We start from the raw sequence: 17892 nt of genomic DNA on the forward strand, positions 1-17892 counted from the left end.
TGTAATTCACACACCCCCAAAGCCCCTGGTCCCAAACTTGACAGCTCTAGATGGAAAGATGACAGCTTAGGCCCACACTTGATGGCTCTGGCTGGAAAGATGTCAGTTTAGGCCCAAACTTGATGACTCTGGCTGGAAAGATGACATGTGATGGGTTTAGTGCTGGGACAAGAGTCTGTTCCCGGCGGTCCCTACTTCCCAGGAGCAGGACCAAACAGCTTTAACATATGAGGCCCATTATAAAAATGTCTAGAAGATTTAGATATGTTTGCGAAGGCCATCCCAGCACCGGTGATAACCCTACTGTTCCCAAGATAGGCCAAGAGTGTAAGTAACAGATGTATACAGCATAAACTGTACAAGGATAGAAAAAAAGTTCCCGTCCAAAGACCCCCATGACATTGTTCTAAACCCCCTCAAGTCATAAAGGGTGTGGGGGCTTCTAATTAGCATGCATGGACAGGTATAAAAAGGCCCCTTAAGGAACACTGTCAAACACCCATTCAAAAAACCTCTGGAAGCGTGTGGCGTGGATTGCTTTTGCTGCACCTTGTGGACTCCTTCACCAACAACCAAGTCAAGAAACCTTTGGGATTGCCTGGCCTGGATTGGTTTTTTTTGCTGCACTTTGAGGATTTCTGCACCAACAAGCCCTTCAACACCCTTGGGGAGCGAGTGGATTGTCTTGGAGGCACAGCGCCAACCCTTGGATCTTAAGGCAAGAATGGACATGAGCAACTTCTCCCAAATTGAAGCCGCCTGTGACAATTTAAGGAAGGTAAATAAAGCATGGCGCAAGGATGTATGTGTATGTGGTATTTAAAGTATACAAAACTGTAGTTTTGAAAATGCTAAATAGTACTTTGTAAACTGTTAATGGTTAAGGCGATGCAACATGTTTAATGTGAATTATGTTGCCAATGAAGTTTTTTACAAGACGTGAAATGTAAATGTATTTAAAATGAATAAAGGCGTTGTTGAAGGTTTGAGTTTAAAGCTATGTGTGTATGTATTTAATGTTAATAGAGGAGGTGTTGTTGGGCTGGCGCAGAGTTTGCAGGGTTTGTATTTAAGGGGCATAATGTTGTAGGCCTTAGGAGGGTACATGCAGAGGGGGAAACGTGTATTTTACAGAGCATAGAAACATTTTACCTGGATGCTGTACATTTAATGCTAATAAATGTTAAAGGCTTTGAGGTGTTGGTATTGCAAGCTTACCAGAGGGTCTTTAAATAATATACAATGCATACAATTTCAAAATAAAGAAAGCATTATTGTACTCACCAAGCCGTTGTTTTGAGGGTCAGAAGTATTGGTCTGGATCCTTAAAAGAGTCTGCATGGGGGGTCCTTCAGTATGCTTGGAGCAGCTGAGGGGGCTCTGGGGCAGGGTTCCATGGTCCTGGGGTTTTGGGGCATGAGGCCCTTTTTAAAATAAGCCCGAGCCCGCTTCTCCATGGCGCTGCTCGGGGTGAGGGTGCTGTGTTCCTGGTGTCCTCGTGGCTCCTGGGGCCCTTGTGCTGCTTCTTTTTTTTTTTTTTTATTAACCAAAGGCCCCCGAGCCCACTTCTCCATGGCGCTGCTCAGAGGTACGATGGGGCTGCGAGGCTGTCCCGGGGGCTCTGTGGGTGCCCGAGCTCATACTGTTTGCCACTTTTATTTTAATAATCAAATACCCCCGAGCCCGCTTCTCCATGACGCTGCTCGGGGGGTGCTGGGGCGTGGGCTGTGTGTCCTCGTGGCTCCTGGGGCCCGAATGCTGCTTCTTTATGTTTAAAAAATGCCCCCCGAGCCCGCTTCTCAATGGCGCTGCTCGGGGGTACGATGGTGCTGTGAGGCTGTGTGACCGGTGGGGCTCCGTGCCCTGAATGCTGCTTCTGTCCCGATTTTTAAAAAAATGCCCCCGAGCCCGCTTGCAGATGGCGCTGCTCGGGGGTGTTGTGGGGTAGGGGCTCTGCTGGCCTGTGGGGCTCCGGGCCCCCGAGGGTCGAGTTTGCCGCTTTTTAAAAAAAAAATGTCCCCGAGCCCGCTTTGCCATGGCGCTGCTCGGGGTTAGGGTGTCTGCTGGCCTGTGGGGCTCCGGGCCCCCGAGGGCCGAGTTTGCCGCTTTTTAAAAAAAAAAATGTCCCCGAGCCCGCTTTGCCAAGGCGCTGCTCGGGGGCTCTGGGTCGGGTGTCTGCTGGCCTGTGGGGCTCCGGGCTAACAAGTGCAGAGTTTGCCGCTTTTTTTTTTAATTAAAAAAAATGTCCCCGAGCCCGCTTCAGCAAGGCGCTGCTCGGGGATGTCTGGGGCTGGGCTCCGGTGCTGTTGTTCTCAGCCGTAGGGTCCAGGGGGCATTTCCAGGGGGCATTTCCAGGGGGCATTTCCAAGGAGCCCACATGGATCCCTACGGCCTCGAGGCATGGCGGCGGGGAGGCTTCCTCAGGGACTGTGGTGCAAGGCCTGCCCCCCTCCAGTGACATCAGCACTCGTCACTGAAGGGGCGTGGCTTGCCCTGCAGCCTCGATGGGTGTTTTTAAAAAAAAAAATGTATAGAGCGCAAACTTTACCCTAAAGTGTCAGAGGCTTCACAAAATGAACAGAAAATTACCAGTGAACAAATTACAAAAGCAGACGATAAGTTACACGGGGTAAAAGTGACATTTGGGAGTAAAACAAAATACATGAGGTAGCAAGAGGGCATTACAGGCTGCAAAAAAGTGACATTTACGAGCAAACAAAATACATGAGGTACCAAATGGTGCATTAATGGTGGAAAAAAAGTGAAATGTGTGCAGGTTACAAAAAACGTACAAAGTACCAGTAGAGGTATAATACTACAATAAATGGCAGACACTCAAGCATAAGAGGCAATTGTGGCGCTGGCGCAAGTATCAAAAGCATGCCAAATGTAAGAGGGCGCAAGCAGGGTGTTACAAGAGAAAAGTGGCATGTACATGTTACAAAAGAGTTCCAAACACATATGCGCAGTGGTTGCAAGGTAGGATGTTGGTTGTACATTAAGTCATTTACCCAGAAGCACAGGATATGGCGCAGGGTGTTTCTATTTATTTTAAAATGTCTGATAACGCTATCCCCAAGGTGCATAACTATTACAATACATACTTTTGCATTGTACAGTCACCCTTTTTTTTAAACATATGTTTTAGCGCAGCACATGCAACGCTTTTTTAAAAATGTGTGTCGTTGAACCCGCCAGCAACCCTTGTAAATGTATCATGGAATTGCTTGAAGTTGTGATACGTGTGTTTAAGAAAGGCGTTTTCTAAAAACAGGTGCTTTTTTTATGTTGTTTTAATACAGATGCAAGACTCTGCAAAAGCAGCCATTACCAATGTACCCCCTGCGCTGGACACCCATGTAATAACTGGCAACGCCGTAGACTTGACAACCCCTCAGCCAGGTATATATATATATATAACAATATGTTTTTCATTTCCATTTGTGTTCTTTTATCCAATCAATATTGAGCACTTGCACTTTAAATAAGTCACTTTCACTCACTTTCGCTGTCATGTGAGCAAGGCACAGGGTTGCCGAAACGTCATGAAATCGACAGGCGAATAAAGATTTGAATGCCGAAAAAATTGGTCCGTGCTTGGTGTATCTGTGCTGCTGTGATTGCTACGCGCGGAGTATACTTTGGTTTTGGACATATTTAGCCGTTTGGATCTACACGGCTATACACGAGACCCTCCCCAACAAAAAAACGGCAACACGTCAGGTCAGCACGACTTCAAGTGGATTCGTACCCGGGTTTTACCTGGGTGTTTTGATCTTCCGGGAGGAAGAAAGCGCTTGACTCCTTCATTCGGTACGGAGTGACCGGAAGCAGTTGGAGCCCTTGGGTCAGTCCACGCCTGCAGCAGGTCTGAGAGACGGGAAACCCGGGATGAGCATCGGAGCACCGGCAAATAGAAAATCCTATCGTATTTGGAGGAAGGGAGTGATACGGCATCGGGGTAAGCAGTACGAGTGGTAGATTAATTACATTTGGCAGCTTATACCTCGTAACATTTCGCATCAATATTATGTCGATTGACAGCGTGAGGGAGCGAGAGGCTCGAGTCCATGCCATGTTCTCGGAGGAACTCCCAGTTGCGTCCGCTGATGTACGTGAGAAGACAGACACACAGGATAACATTAACCCTGAATCGTTACACAATAAGATCAAAGCCCTTGAGAAAAAGTCACGCCAGGAACAGAGTAAATGGTGGGAGGCAAGGTCCCTGCAAAAGTATGCGGAAGTAAACAGGGTGCCGAGGGGACTACGAATTTTAACATCACCCACCAATGAAAATCCAAACTCTGATTTGATGCGTGAATGGGCGGAAAACAATTTGGAGGCATCGAGGCGCTCAGTATTGATTCTTATTAAATATGCTGAAATAGAGGGGGCGTGGCTAGCGGCCAAGCATGGCGGCAGCGTGAAGTGGGAGCTCCTCGCGGCATAACGGCCTTTCGTAAAATCCGATAATCTAATCCGTCACATCGCCTGCCCGAAGTGGCGGTACCTGCTCAGGAACCGAAGCAGCACCACCTGATCCGACTCCGGCGAAAATCGAGTGCCGGGAACTGCACTTTTCAACTCGTGCGCAGTGAGGCCTACGGTGGACCGGCGACATCGGCCTGGCGTATTCATCGAACCCCGGCGGAAGTGTGATCTGCCCGGATTGAACTCAGTAGCGACTGCGGGCCCCCGCGGAAAGGAACGTGGTGAAAGACGCTCCAGTACAAGCACTACTGGTGAGAGTCTCTGGAGGGGCCGTTGAGACCTGTGGACGAAGGCGGCTGCTCAGGGCGGCAAACACCCGCAGAGAAACCACGGCGGTGACTGAACAGTGAAAGTTTCCACACGGAGGGCGGCACCTTGAGACCCCATCAGGCGCCATTTTGGAGGTGAGGCCTGCTCGGCTCGAGTGGCACAGGAAAGGAATAGGCACGTCAGGAGTGCAGAAGCCTACTAGATGTGGTGATACCGAGCAGAACTATCGTTGAGGCTGCCATCGACACGGCCGGGAGCCCCTGGATCCCTGCACTGCGGAACGCCGCATGAAGTACCGACGGCCTCCTAGAAGAGCCCCGGTGGTCCTCGCAACGGTTGGATGCTAATCGAGCTCCTGAGGCTGCAATCGTAGGGCAACCGTGTGCGAAAGAGACTTGAAGTGAGCATTGCTACCGCCCAGCCGACGCCTAAGCTCACGGGACAGCGGGACACGAAGCTGCTCTGCCTCGAGTCATGGCGGGCAAAGGGACCAGAAGCGCTTCGACGGAGGCAAAATTGGACAAATTTGCCTATAGCCAACACGGCCACTCACAAGTCAGTGGGCGAAACTCCTCAGGCGCTACTCCGGACATGGATGGTACCAAAAAAGTGACACTGGAAGATAATATGAAGACCCTCTCAGAGGTGCAAACAACGGTGGGCTCCATTTCCTCTGAAGTTACTCTGCTGCGGGCGGACTTTCAAAAGATGACCGAGAGGGTGTCTCAGGTCGAAGTGGTTACAAAATCACTTATTGAAGACACTTCCGAACTACAAATAGCGATGGAACGCATGGAAAAAGTCACCAGGATGCTACAAGAAAAGCTGGACGACCAGGAAGGGCGTTCCCGCAGGAACAACATACGCATTCTTGGCCTACCAGAAACAGAAGGAAAGGGAGCAATGGACCTCTATGTCGAGGACCTCATCAAAAATAAACTGCAGCCTAAAGGTCTGTCCCATTTTTTCTCCGTTGAGAGGGCGCACCGGGTGCCAGGTGGGATGTCCAAACCGGGAGCGATGCCGCGGCCTGTACTGGCTAGACTGTTTAATTTCAGAGACAGGGATGCAATCTTACAGGCGGCAAGAGTTTCACCGCCAGTCAAGCTCCAAAACTCCACTTTGGCCTTCTTTCCAGACTACACGGCAGAGGTGGCCAGGCGCCGGAAGTCCTTTACGGAGGTAAAGAAGACACTGCGAGACAAAGGCCTGCAATATTCAATGCTATTCCCCGCCAAATTACGAATTGTAGCCGATGGAAAAGCATGGTTCTTTGATTAGCCAGAAGTGGCGCGAGACTGGCTTGATGGATGGAGACAGGCGGGGCAACAACAGCCTCCACACAGAGATCGACCAAACCATCGTAACGACAAGCATACAGACGAACAGAACAATCGTCCTTCACAACACGCTGATGCTGCGGGACTGGAATCTGACTTGGAGCGGGACCCTCTTGACTCTGGGAAGCCGGCCCCGATCTAGAGGTGGACTTCATAAGAGACAACACATACGAACTACAGGGACCTGGAGTTGGTTAAGCTGAGTAGGGTGGGCATTAGCCGGTGCCTGTAGGGAACTCACCAACCCCACGAGCAAGTAAGATAGTAGGGAATGGGGAAAAGCACTCTGCCAAGTTGGGGAAGCGGGCGGGGAGCGGTCCGTGGAGCAGGGGAGCAGGGAGGGGGGTTTGAGGGGGAGTTCAAATGTTAATGTTATTGTTATTTGTCATCACTTCTACTCTATGGTACGCTACAATGCCAAAAGCCACACGATTATGGTACACTACCACACGGCGCTGCATCTGTGTTGATGTCGGCCACCGATCGCTTACGACAATGATTACACGACCCGAAGGCCCAACAGTTAAACGTAGTACCCGTTGAGGACGCGCCTGCGACGGCTGACGTGCCCCCCCTGCGTATGCTGACCTGGAATGTTCGGGGCTTAGGGGATAAAATTAAAAGAGGTCTGGTCTTGCAAGCAGTTAAACGTCAGGGACCTGACCTAGTGCTGCTCCAGGAGACACACCTTGCAGGGTCAACGTGTAAAGCACTTAACAGACGTGGGTATGTTATGGCAGTGCATGCAGAATTCACAACGGGATCCAGGGGAACTGGGATACTCATGAAAAAATCATCACCTTTTCTGGTAAAGTGCCGCAGGATGGACGATCAGGGTCGCTTTGCGGCATTGCACGGACAATGGGAAGGAAGACCTTTGAATGTGGTCTCCGTGTATATCCCCCCGGCACTTCACTCAACGGCACTACCAGCACTTGGTAAATTTCTCCTAGTCCTCCCGGAGGGTGACACAATCCTTGGAGGGGACTTTAATGCAATAATAGACCCTGCGCTAGACACCTTCCCTGTGAGAGACCGCCCGAGGGGTTCTGCCGCACTTCCTGGTTTTATAGAGGCGATGGGCCTTACGGGTGTATGGCGACAGTTGAACCCAGCGGCTACCCACTACACATACTATTCTGCAGTTCACAATAGCCTTTCACAAATAGACTATTTTTTATTTCTGGGGGTGGGTCTGGGATCGATAGATAAAATAGATATCCTGCCTAGGGGTGTATCTGACCACTCCCCGATATCTCTATCACTCACCACCAAAGAGAAGAAATGTGCTAGAACATACCCAATATATCCCAACTATTTGAAAATCCCTAAGATCAGGAAAAAACGTAAATTGGCAACCACGCAATATTTCACAGAATATGAAGGGACCGTCTCCTCGCCCTCAGTACTTTGGGAAGCTTATAAAACAGTCCTCAGAGGGGAAGCGATAGCAGCGATAACGGGACACAAACGGGATTCCAGACGTGAACTCACGGAACTAGAACTAGCACTTCACAACGCGAACGTTGCACACATGTCAAATCCCATAACGGAAACAACACACTTATTACAGCTCCGCCAACAGCAATACCGGGATCATCTCAAAACAACCGTCAAAAGTTATCAAGCAAACACGTTACATAGAATATACGATGTGGGAGACAAGGCAGGGAAAATGCTAGCATGGCTGGACAGGAGAGGGGGCAGTAACAGAGGCATACAGAGACTTTACACGCATGATGGTCAACTACAGACACACCCTGAACAAATAGTACACACCCTGGCAGGTCACTTTCGGGACATATATACCCCAGAACGTGACGTCACTACACAGACGGCGACAACTTCACTAGAGAACATTACCATCCCCGCGCTCACACAAGAGGCACAGCAAGAATTAGAAACTGACCTTTCCGAAGAGGAAATTCAATTGGCGATACAAAATTTGCAATCCGGTAAGGCATTAGGCCCCAACGGACTGCCTGTGGAGTGGAATAAAGCGGTGGCCCCTATGCTAAGTAAACCGTTGCTAAATATGTATACCGACAGCCTTGAAAGGGCGGCACTGCCGCTTGACCAGCGTACTGCCACCATAGTGGCTATACCTAAGCCGGATAAACCACCGACTGCATGCACCTCCTATCGTCCCATATCATTGCTTAACGTGGAGGCTAAAATCCTGGCAAAGATCCTGGCCAGCCATTTGACACAACACCTGCACACGCTGATACACCCTGACCAGTCGGGCTTCATGCCTCACAGAAGCACAGCAATGAATCTCAGGAGGGTCCATGGGGTGATGGCACGTGCACACCTTATTGCTGAGCAGGCGGTGATCCTTTCCCTCGATACCAAAATGGCTTTCGACCTAGTGGAATGGGAATATCTATTTGCAGTGCTTACTCGTATGGGCTTTGGACCAAGATTTAGAGCATGGGTGCGCCTGCTGTACACGTTACCGGTAGCGCAGGTGGTGGCGAACGGACACATTTCAGCGTCGTTCCCACTGAAACGGGGGACTAGACAGGGATGCCCGTTGTCTCCTTTGCTCTTCGCCCTGGTGCTTGAACCACTGGCAATCCTGATTAGAACAACGCCACTGTTTCGAGGTATCAGGTGGGAGGAGGGGTGGGAAGATAAGATCTCCCTATATGCTGACGATATGCTCATCTACATGGTTGACCCTGACAGCAGGATCCCTGCCCTGTTGCAACTCTGTAACACACACGGGGAGTCGTCAGGTTATACCCTGAACTGGTCAAAATCAGTGGTGTATGTACTCAAAGGCCCGGAGCCATTGTTGCGGGAGGACTGCCCCTTGGCCTTAACGACAACCTCCTTTAAATACTTGGGTATTTTCATCACGGGTAATGCCACTGACTACTTTGACACAAACTTAAAGCCACCTATGGAACGTCTACGTGCTGACGTTAAACACTGGGCGACTTTGCCCCTGACCCTCCTGGGGAGGGCGGCTTTGTATAAAATGATGGCACTCCCTAGATTCTTATATGTGTTGGAAAATACACCTTATTTGGTTGCAGCGCGCTATTTTAAGCAGATTGCAGCGCTGGTCTCCAGCTTACTCTGGAATAATGGCCCGGCACGTATTGCACATGATAAACTGGTGAAGAGTTGGTATGAGGGGGGGGATTGCACTACCCAATGTCCAATTATACTACTGGGCAGCTCAACTTAAGATAATCAATCAATGGGTCCACACCCCACGAGAGGACCCAGCATAAAATGCGGACTGGTCTCAACTGGGGACAGACGGCATGCTCTCCGTCTTATACAACAAATCCCAGGTTAGAAAACTGATTGGCCCGACGCACCACACAGCAGCATTGTGGCATAAAGCACAAACACGACTGGGCTGGGCAGGGAAACTCACCAAGCTGACGCCACTGTGGGATACAAAATCATTGGGGAACCTCAGATTATGCAAAGGTTTTACACAGTGGGACCGCATAGGAATCTCCACGATAAGGGACCTATGGGAGAAAGGCACAGTGATTGCATTACCGCAACTCCAACAGCAATACGGTTTAGGCCCCAACGAGACGTTTAGGTACGTACAGATACGCCACGCACTACTCCAAGCAATTCCACCAGACACTGATCTACCAGAGTCTTCACCACTAGAAGATAGACTACTGACGGATTTTATGCCTCAGAGTGCAACTTCTCTTACATATAAAAAGTTAGTCAACAACCTGGCGGACCCCACATTACACCTTAAGGAGAAATGGGTAAGGGAAATAGGAGAAGTTGATGAAACAGAATGGAATGCAGCGCTAGCCTCACCGAGGGAAGTAGGCATATCGGCGAAATTCAGATTAGTGCAACTCAAAATTCTGCACCGAGTTTACTACACTAGAACATTACTTCGCAGGATACAAAGGACACCACACCCATTCTGCCTCAGGGGATGCGGGGAGGAAGGGAATCTGTATCACACCCTGTGGGAATGCCCGCTGATACAAGAATACTGGAAACAAATTATGCGCACTGTCTCTCAAGCACTTAAGATATCTGTCCTGCCTGAACCTCGAAAGTGTCTGTTGAACATTTGGGACCCCAATGATTTGGACAGGTATGGACTGTTGTGGTTCACGCTAGCCATTACAGTAGCCAAGAGGGACATAGCACAAAAATGGGGTGTTCCAGAACTACCTACAGCAACTCGATGGGCCAAAAATATGGACTTGTTGATGGTAACAGAAAGGGCGGTATATGTGCTTAGGGCTTGCCCCCGGAAATGGAACAAGATCTGGGCTCCCTGGAACACTTATAGAGGAGAAATCTGTGAACCTTTGCCAGAGAACGAAGATCTAGATTCTGAGGGGGAGGATGATTAGGAGGGTGGGTGTTTAGTTCTTCATACACCGGGCTGTCGCACGATTGTGGCTTACTCATGTACCGAATTGTAATTACACTGAATGGCTGATGAATGTTGAAGTGTACAGAAGACATACTACACATGATGACAAATAGTTAGATTTTCTTTTCTTTTCTTTATTATTATCTTATAAACTTTCACGCATTGTTGAACATGACATTGAGGGTTAGAGGGGTATACCTTATGTATAAATGAGACAGATTAGTTACGTTCCAACTACTGTACTAAGGACAATTACTGCTACAAATCCATGTACCTGTTGGGACTATATTTACTACATGTTCAAATACTCATTGCCATACTGTATTACCAGTCTACTATTAAGTAGAACCAAGTTGAATCCTAGTGCAATATTGTATATGTCACTGATGCCTTAATGACAATAAAGAATTAAAAAAAAAAAAAAATATGCTGAAATAGATCGAGCAAAATTGCTAGAGGAGATAGCTGTCATGAATGAGGAACTCGATACATTAGGCGAATCCGAGGAAAAAACAAAGCTCTTAAAAGAAATGTCTATTCGCCTAAAAAAAGAAGAGGAAAAGATAATTGCGCGTAAAACGTACAAGTTCGCAAGAGACAGACAGGACTATCTTCTGGGGCAAATTTTCACTTTCTCGAGAAAATACGATGTAGTGAAAAAACCGGCTGCTGGTATACAACAAAAGGCACAAGGAAAAAGGAATTACAAACGAGCACAAGTGAATGCTGGGGACACTACAGCATCCGATTTCAGTTCAGAACCAGGGAGTGAAAATGAGCAGGAAGTTAGAAACAACGATACCACAGGCAAGAAACCATCTCCGGGCGAAGAAATTATTTTTTATCCGAGGAACGCCTCCGTTCCCTAAGACCAGGGACGAGAAAAAATTACAAAGAAAATGGAAAAATTACACCTGCAGAAGAAGGAGGGGGGCAAGGGCGAGGTCAAAATCAAGGCAACACGAACCAACAGAAGAGAAGGGGCAGGGGTCAATGGCACAAAAAATGAGTGACTGCACCGATCAAACAATGGTTAATTTAACATCAATGACATTAACTAATAGGGAGGAGAATATCCTACGATTGGGTTTATCTTATGCTCCAAAAACCAACATGAACTATGCAGCTACACGAGTAGACATTTATAAAGCAACTCGTAAACTGAAATTAAAAAAGTTTCATAAAATGCGCCAGGACAGTAAAATTGAGACCACCTGTGATGCGGGACAACATTTCTCCTTAACTCAGGAACTTGATACTTTATGGATTAATGAAGGCTATGATTCTCTCAGCAATAATGTAAGCGAAAGTAGCAGATCAACAACAATGCCCTCAATAACATCATCCATATCAATGCCACTTACCCCTTTTAAACCCTCATCAACGTTCTGCCCTATCATGCCGCGTGATGCAATTGACGTGTTTCAAGAAAATTTAGTGAGCAACCACGAGGATCTGCATGGTAAAATCAGCAAAACAAAGTACAAATATGATCAAACAACTATGGATTTTGAATCAGTGGTGGAAAGAATCAAGCAAGACAACAAAATAATTGTCCGCCCCAGTGACAAAGGGGGTAACATTGTGCTCCTTACTAGAACAGACTATGACAAGGAGGCATATCGGCAACTCAACAACAGGGACCATTATGAAAGACTCAAGGGGGATGAAATTAGGAAGATGCAAGATGAATTTCATCTTTCCCTGCTAAAATGGAAATCACAAGAACTACTTAGCAAGTCCGAATATGAATATCTCAAAACGGACCATCCAGTGATACCCTCCCTATATTTCATCCCAAAGGTCCATAAAGACAGGAATAATCCCCCTGGCAGACCCATCATCTCAGCCAGGGGGAGTCTATTGGAACGAACATCAATCTACATAGACTATTTCCTCCAGACTTATGTTCAAGGATTAAAATCCTATGTCAAGGATACGGGGGATTTCCTGTCTAAAATCAGCAACATACAGGTACGAGAGGGTGATTGGCTAATTGCCCTTGATGTGACATCCCTCTACACGACTATCCGCCACTCAGATGGTGTGGCAGCTGTAGAGTTCTACTTGGGGAGGAGGGATGAGAAATGTCATGTACATAATGCAATGCTGATCTCTATGTTGAAGTTTTGCCTCACTCATAACATCTTTATGTATAATAGTCTAATTTACAGACAACTGCAGGGTGTGGCTATGGGGGCCAGTTTTTCTCCAAGCTTCGCGTGCCTTCACATGGGAGCTTGGGAAGAACTGGTCCTCCAGGCTCGTTTCCAACTTGAAGTGGAGAACCATGTCATCTGTTGGCATAGGTTCACAGATGACTTGTTTGTAGTGTGGAGAGGGGAAAAGGAGGAGGCAATGAAATTCATTGAATGTTTAAATGACAATGAATTCAATATCCACTTTACTGCTGAAATAAGTCAACAGCAAGTACCCTTTTTAGACACTATGGTATACATACGAGACAATGCTTTGGAAACGAAACTATACCGCAAAAGTACTGCAGGCAATACTACACTGTATGCAGGGAACACACATCCAAACCACCTCATTATGAGCATCCCGTATGGGGAGATGCTGCGTTTGCGCAGACTGTGTAGCAACGATGAGGATCGAAGGATAGCCCAAGAGGCAAGCGCAATAAGATTCAGGGCAAGGGGCTACAGCCAGAAAACCATTCAAGAGGCAATCAATAAAACTAAGAAACTTGATCGCCAATCCCTACTGAATAAAAGTAACTTATCCACTGATACCATCACTGAGAAAACCTCTACGGACAACATCCCTGCTGTAGGAGGTGATGCCTTCAGGATTATAATTGGTTATAGCTCCAACCATAAAGAGGTTGGAAAAATCATCAATAAAAGCTGGCCCATAGTGTTACAAGACCCTATAATAGGACACAATCTTCCGAAACGGGCAAACATTACTTTCAGCAGGGCTCACAATATGCGAGACAGACTAGTGGACACTGGACCTGAGGTCATTGCCAAAACAGTATGGTTCCAAAATAAGGGAGGATTCCATAAATGCAAATCGTGCAAAGCATGCACACATGGAATCATTCGTACCAGTTATCGTGATGGGTTCTGTAACAAGGAACATAAGATCACGAAAACCCTTACGTGCAAAACAGATTTTGCCGTATATATTTTGGAGTGTACATGCCCACTACAGTATGTGGGCAGTACAAAGTTACCTGTACACAGACGTATACTCCAACATTTACGTGCCATATCAACTCAGGATAATACTTATCCGGTTGCACGGCATTTTAAGACCCACCACAACAGTGACAAAAACAGATCTTAAATACTTTGTGGTAGATTCTGCTTTGGCCAGCAGAAGGGGTGGGAACCGAGAGGCAAAATTGAGAAAGCTTGAGACAAGATATATACTATAACTTAACAGTAAACATCCAGAAGGTCTTAATGTGACGGAAGACATATACACCTGTTTACATTAAATTAAATCACAGTATCTCTGAAACAAATAGTTATAGAGTATAGCCTTGCCTTTGAGTGTATATGATGTATATGATGTTTCATGGTAGAAGCTGGTATTCTCTGTAGATCTAATGAATACTCCTCTTGTTGTTTTATTCAACAGCTCCTTCTGTGGACAGCCTAAAATGTTTTCATCTTTGAGGTTTAACCTCTAGTATGTGATGAGGACTTAACCGTATTATATGATCTTTCAATCGCCTACAGTCAGCTATACAATATGGATAAAACATGTAAGGCAATCATTTCTGCATTGGCAGAGCACGATTGAAGTCTGTAAAATTGTCTACATAAAACTACCTACATAGAACTTTTGTATTAACGCATGAACATTATGAGGTCTTCTGTATGATGTTTAGTTGACGTAGCCTGCATTGATCATGTGTCCTCCGCCAGTGATAAGTATTGATAAATATGTATTTAACTGGGCTCAGTTAAATAGGTTAGTGTAACGATATGGTCTGCAAATTTCTTCAGCAGTTCTGAATACAAATAGGGAGAAATAGAATGAAAAAAATCTCTGAGAAAAAAAACTATAAAAAATATAAATAAAAATAAGTTTTTGAGCACAAGTCACTTTTGGTATTAGATGTGGACAGAATAATTAGTATTATGTCAAATATATCTATTTTTGTAAGGTGGTTAAAGGTAATAAAGGAATATCACTAGTGGATGATAATATTAAACAACACGGAAATGTATTAGGGTTGGACGCAGGACAGACATTATAAACTAAATAGATGTACTGTATTTACATAGTCATAGGGACTAATTAATCTGGTCCTATTATCAATATATGAATATGTTGCAAATGTGGTATTTTAATATAAGTATTTTAGCTTGATATTTTATAATTAGGTGCACTCAACAAAAATATATTTTTGACATTATAGTATGCAATGTTTATATGTGTGCACCTTTACAGGCATGTACAGTATGTATATATTTTATAGGTATTATGTTTATAGATATATCAACACAATAACATATTATAATTAAGTGTTATTCTGTTATGCCACTGTATTTTACAGTTACTGTCCCCCTTTACAATATGTTTTTCATTTCCACTTGTGTTCTTTTATCCAATCAATATTGAGCACTTGCACTTTAAATAAGTCACTTTCACTCACTTTCGCTGTCATGTGAGCAAGGCACAGGGTTGCCGAAACGTCATGAAATCGACAGGCGAATAAAGATTTGAATGCCGAAAAAATTGGTCCGTGCTTGGTTTATCTGTGCTGCTGTGATTGCTACGCGCGGAGTATACTTTGGTTTTGGATATATATAAGTTCCCTTTTTTTTCTAATGTGGGTCTCATGTATGTATACTTTTACAGCTTATGATCCCGACCTACAACAAGTTTTTGAAGATCTTATGGTGTACCTCGAGGCTCAAGGAGCTCTGAACAGTGTGCAAAACACTTCAGTTCCCACATGTAAATAAAAAGACCCCTGTTATTTAAACTGTCTAAGACTCTGGGGAGTTGGAGGGGTAGGCCCGAGTCCTGACCCTGAGGGTGTATAGGGGGACTCCTCAGAAAGATGACTAAGGCTGGGTATTATTTTTTCTTTACAGGCACCCCCACGTTATGCCCGGATGGCGTCGAGGTACAAGAGGCGGCGCAACGTTCAAAAGAAAGCCCTTTGAAGAGGAAAGCTTTACCTTCTAAAGTGGGACCACCGTCAAAGAAAGGAGTTGCAAAAAGACCTCTATCAGGTGTGTTTGTTACAAAGGGTGTGAAAAGTACTTGCGGTGTTACAGACTCCCAAGCAGAAGGGTACAACGACTTGTAGCAATGCCTATATAAAAAGGTGGCTGTGTAGAACTTAGGATTGTGCTGATTGTATGTGTTCTTTTATGCTCCCTCTAACATATATATTTTTTCTGTTTATATTTTAGAAACGGCTCAGAAACATGCTGCTGAAGAGAGGTCGGCGCAGCCCTTAAGGGACATAACAGCAACCGCTCAGAACAACAGAAGCGCTACAAAAGGCGTGAGTAGGCGTGTATGCCAGGAAAAAGTCTCTGCGCACTACACACCAAACATGATGAACAATCCTCTACAACAATCTATTCTGCACAGGGGTGGAGTCAGCACTGGCGGAGTCTTAACAAACACAGATAACACAGGGCAGGGTCGGTGTAAAACAGCTACAGGGGGTCTGAGCCCTCTCAGGGTATCAAAAGGGAAAGGTGTCTCAAACACTGACGCCCTTAAGAAGAAACATAAGGACTCAGAGAACCTTCCCAACCCTTTAAAACATGTGAAGTCCTCCAAGGTATTCACAGAGCCCCAAGCAGAACCCTTAAACCTAAAGAAGACGGCGCCGGTGCTCCCAGAGGTCCAGGCAAAGCCCTTAAGCCCCGGGAAGAAGAAACCTAGGACCCCTGAACGCCATGATAGCCCCTTGGACCTATCTGTAAAAAAGGCTGTTAAACCCTTGAATGAGGCCTGTACACCCAGGAGCCCCAAGGAGGCGGTAGTTGTACCTGGGGTTGTAGAAGAGATGGCGCCGCCACAGCCCCCTAGAACATCGCGCCTCTCAAGAAAACATCTGAAGCTGAAACCGGGGGTCCCTAAACTACAGTTAGCAGAGGCCCTCAGTAACCCTAGTGCAACGCGGGATCCACCCAGCATCCTGGAACCACAGACAGTGCCAAATAAAATAACTGTGCATGTAGAGGTGCACGCCCCTGAACAGCCCCCAAAGCCAATTGTAAGTGTTCAGGCCCAGCCTAGGGTTTCAATGGGTGATAATAATACGCAGCCCCTAGAAGGTCCTTCTATCGTGAATAGCCACACTCTTGAGGTGCTGAGGGGGATGGTAGACAGCCTAGGTAGAACACCAGAAGCTAGGACCCATGAAGACAACGACAGCTCCTCACAATCGTCATACCCTTTGTCCCCTAGGACCCCTCCGGGGGCATACGACCCCACCAGCCCCGCTGCCAACACCGTGTACAGTCCCGTGTCCAGCCCCGATCCCAACCCCCTGTACAGTCCCGTGTCCAGCATAGCTGCCAACCCTGTGTACAGTCCAGTATCCAGCCCAGCTGCCAGCCCCGTGTACAGTCCCGTGTCCAGCCCCGCGGCCGTCATAAGCCCCACACAGCCCTCAGCAATAAGTGTGGATGACAATACCACGGGGGCCCAGGGGGTACAGCCGAGTTTGCCATACAAAGTTTGCAATGTTCCGTTCCTGTCCACCCCAGGGCGTTCGCAGGGGGTCCCTATTTCCAGAACACTAGCGGAACAGGCTTTACAGAATAGTGCTAAGGCTGTTAGCAGTATAGAGGGCCCTGAGGCGTTGCAGCCCTTTATAGGGCCTCGCAAGGTGGGGCCCTCTAAGCAGGTGCAAGAGGGGTCTGTAAACACATCTGAGGTATTTGTGGCTCATGTAAAAGAGATGCAGATGGCTGTTCGAAAACTAAAACGCCAGGCGCTCGCCGCAAACCTAAAATGGGGGGTGGGGTTTACCAAGACCCTGTACACGAGGGAGGCCCATCAGAAGATCGTTGAAAGGGTTGGGGTGTGTAAAAAAGTGATCATCCAGGCGTGTCAGGCGTCTGTGGCAGACATACATGCTATACGGGCATGACTATGGCAGCACCAACCCCTAAAGACCCCCACAGCCACTGGTGCTCATAAGAGGCCCCCAAAATATACCCGTAAGATCCAGAGGTTAGTGACAAAGTCTGTACGCTTCTTAAGACTGCTCAAGCAGCGCCCATCTGCTGCCTCACAACCCCTCAAACAAGACAGCCCCTTTTCCCTAGACCCCTTCAAACAAGACACATCTGTTTCCCTAGACCCCAATGTTTCCCTAGACCCCTTCAAACACTGTACCATAGTTTCAAGACCCGCCCCTGAAACATATAAATGAACACTTCACCACCGACA

At 46.9% G+C, this 17892-nt stretch overlaps 1 protein-coding gene across 1 annotated transcript; it reads left to right on the forward strand.

Annotated features, from left to right (window-relative positions):
• Positions 1-724: 724 nt before the first annotated feature.
• LOC147731507 (uncharacterized) lies at positions 725-17590 on the forward strand. The gene is made up of 5 exons (XM_086958756.1): positions 725-778; positions 3303-3402; positions 15328-15426; positions 15567-15707; positions 15891-17590. Exons 1-5 carry the CDS (start codon positions 725-727, stop codon positions 17588-17590), a joined length of 2094 nt encoding a protein of 697 aa, XP_086814882.1.
• Positions 17591-17892: the final 302 nt, after the last annotated feature.

Source organism: Lissotriton vulgaris, chromosome 2_1, assembly GCF_964263255.1.
Source record: "Lissotriton vulgaris chromosome 2_1, aLisVul1.2, whole genome shotgun sequence".
Taxonomy (NCBI): Eukaryota; Metazoa; Chordata; class Amphibia; order Caudata; family Salamandridae; genus Lissotriton; species Lissotriton vulgaris.

What these genes read in the sequence shown, in the direction of transcription:
- LOC147731507 (XM_086958756.1), top strand. Translation starts at nt 725, where the DNA reads ATGGACATGAGCAACTTCTCCCAAATTGAAGCCGCCTGTGACAATTTA. An exon ending in AAACACTTCAGTTCCCACAT is followed by an intron (nt 15,427 to 15,566) that starts GTAAATAAAAAG and finishes TTTTCTTTACAG; the next exon opens with GCACCCCCACGTTATGCCCG. An exon ending in TGCAAAAAGACCTCTATCAG is followed by an intron (nt 15,708 to 15,890) that starts GTGTGTTTGTTA and finishes TTTATATTTTAG; the next exon opens with AAACGGCTCAGAAACATGCT.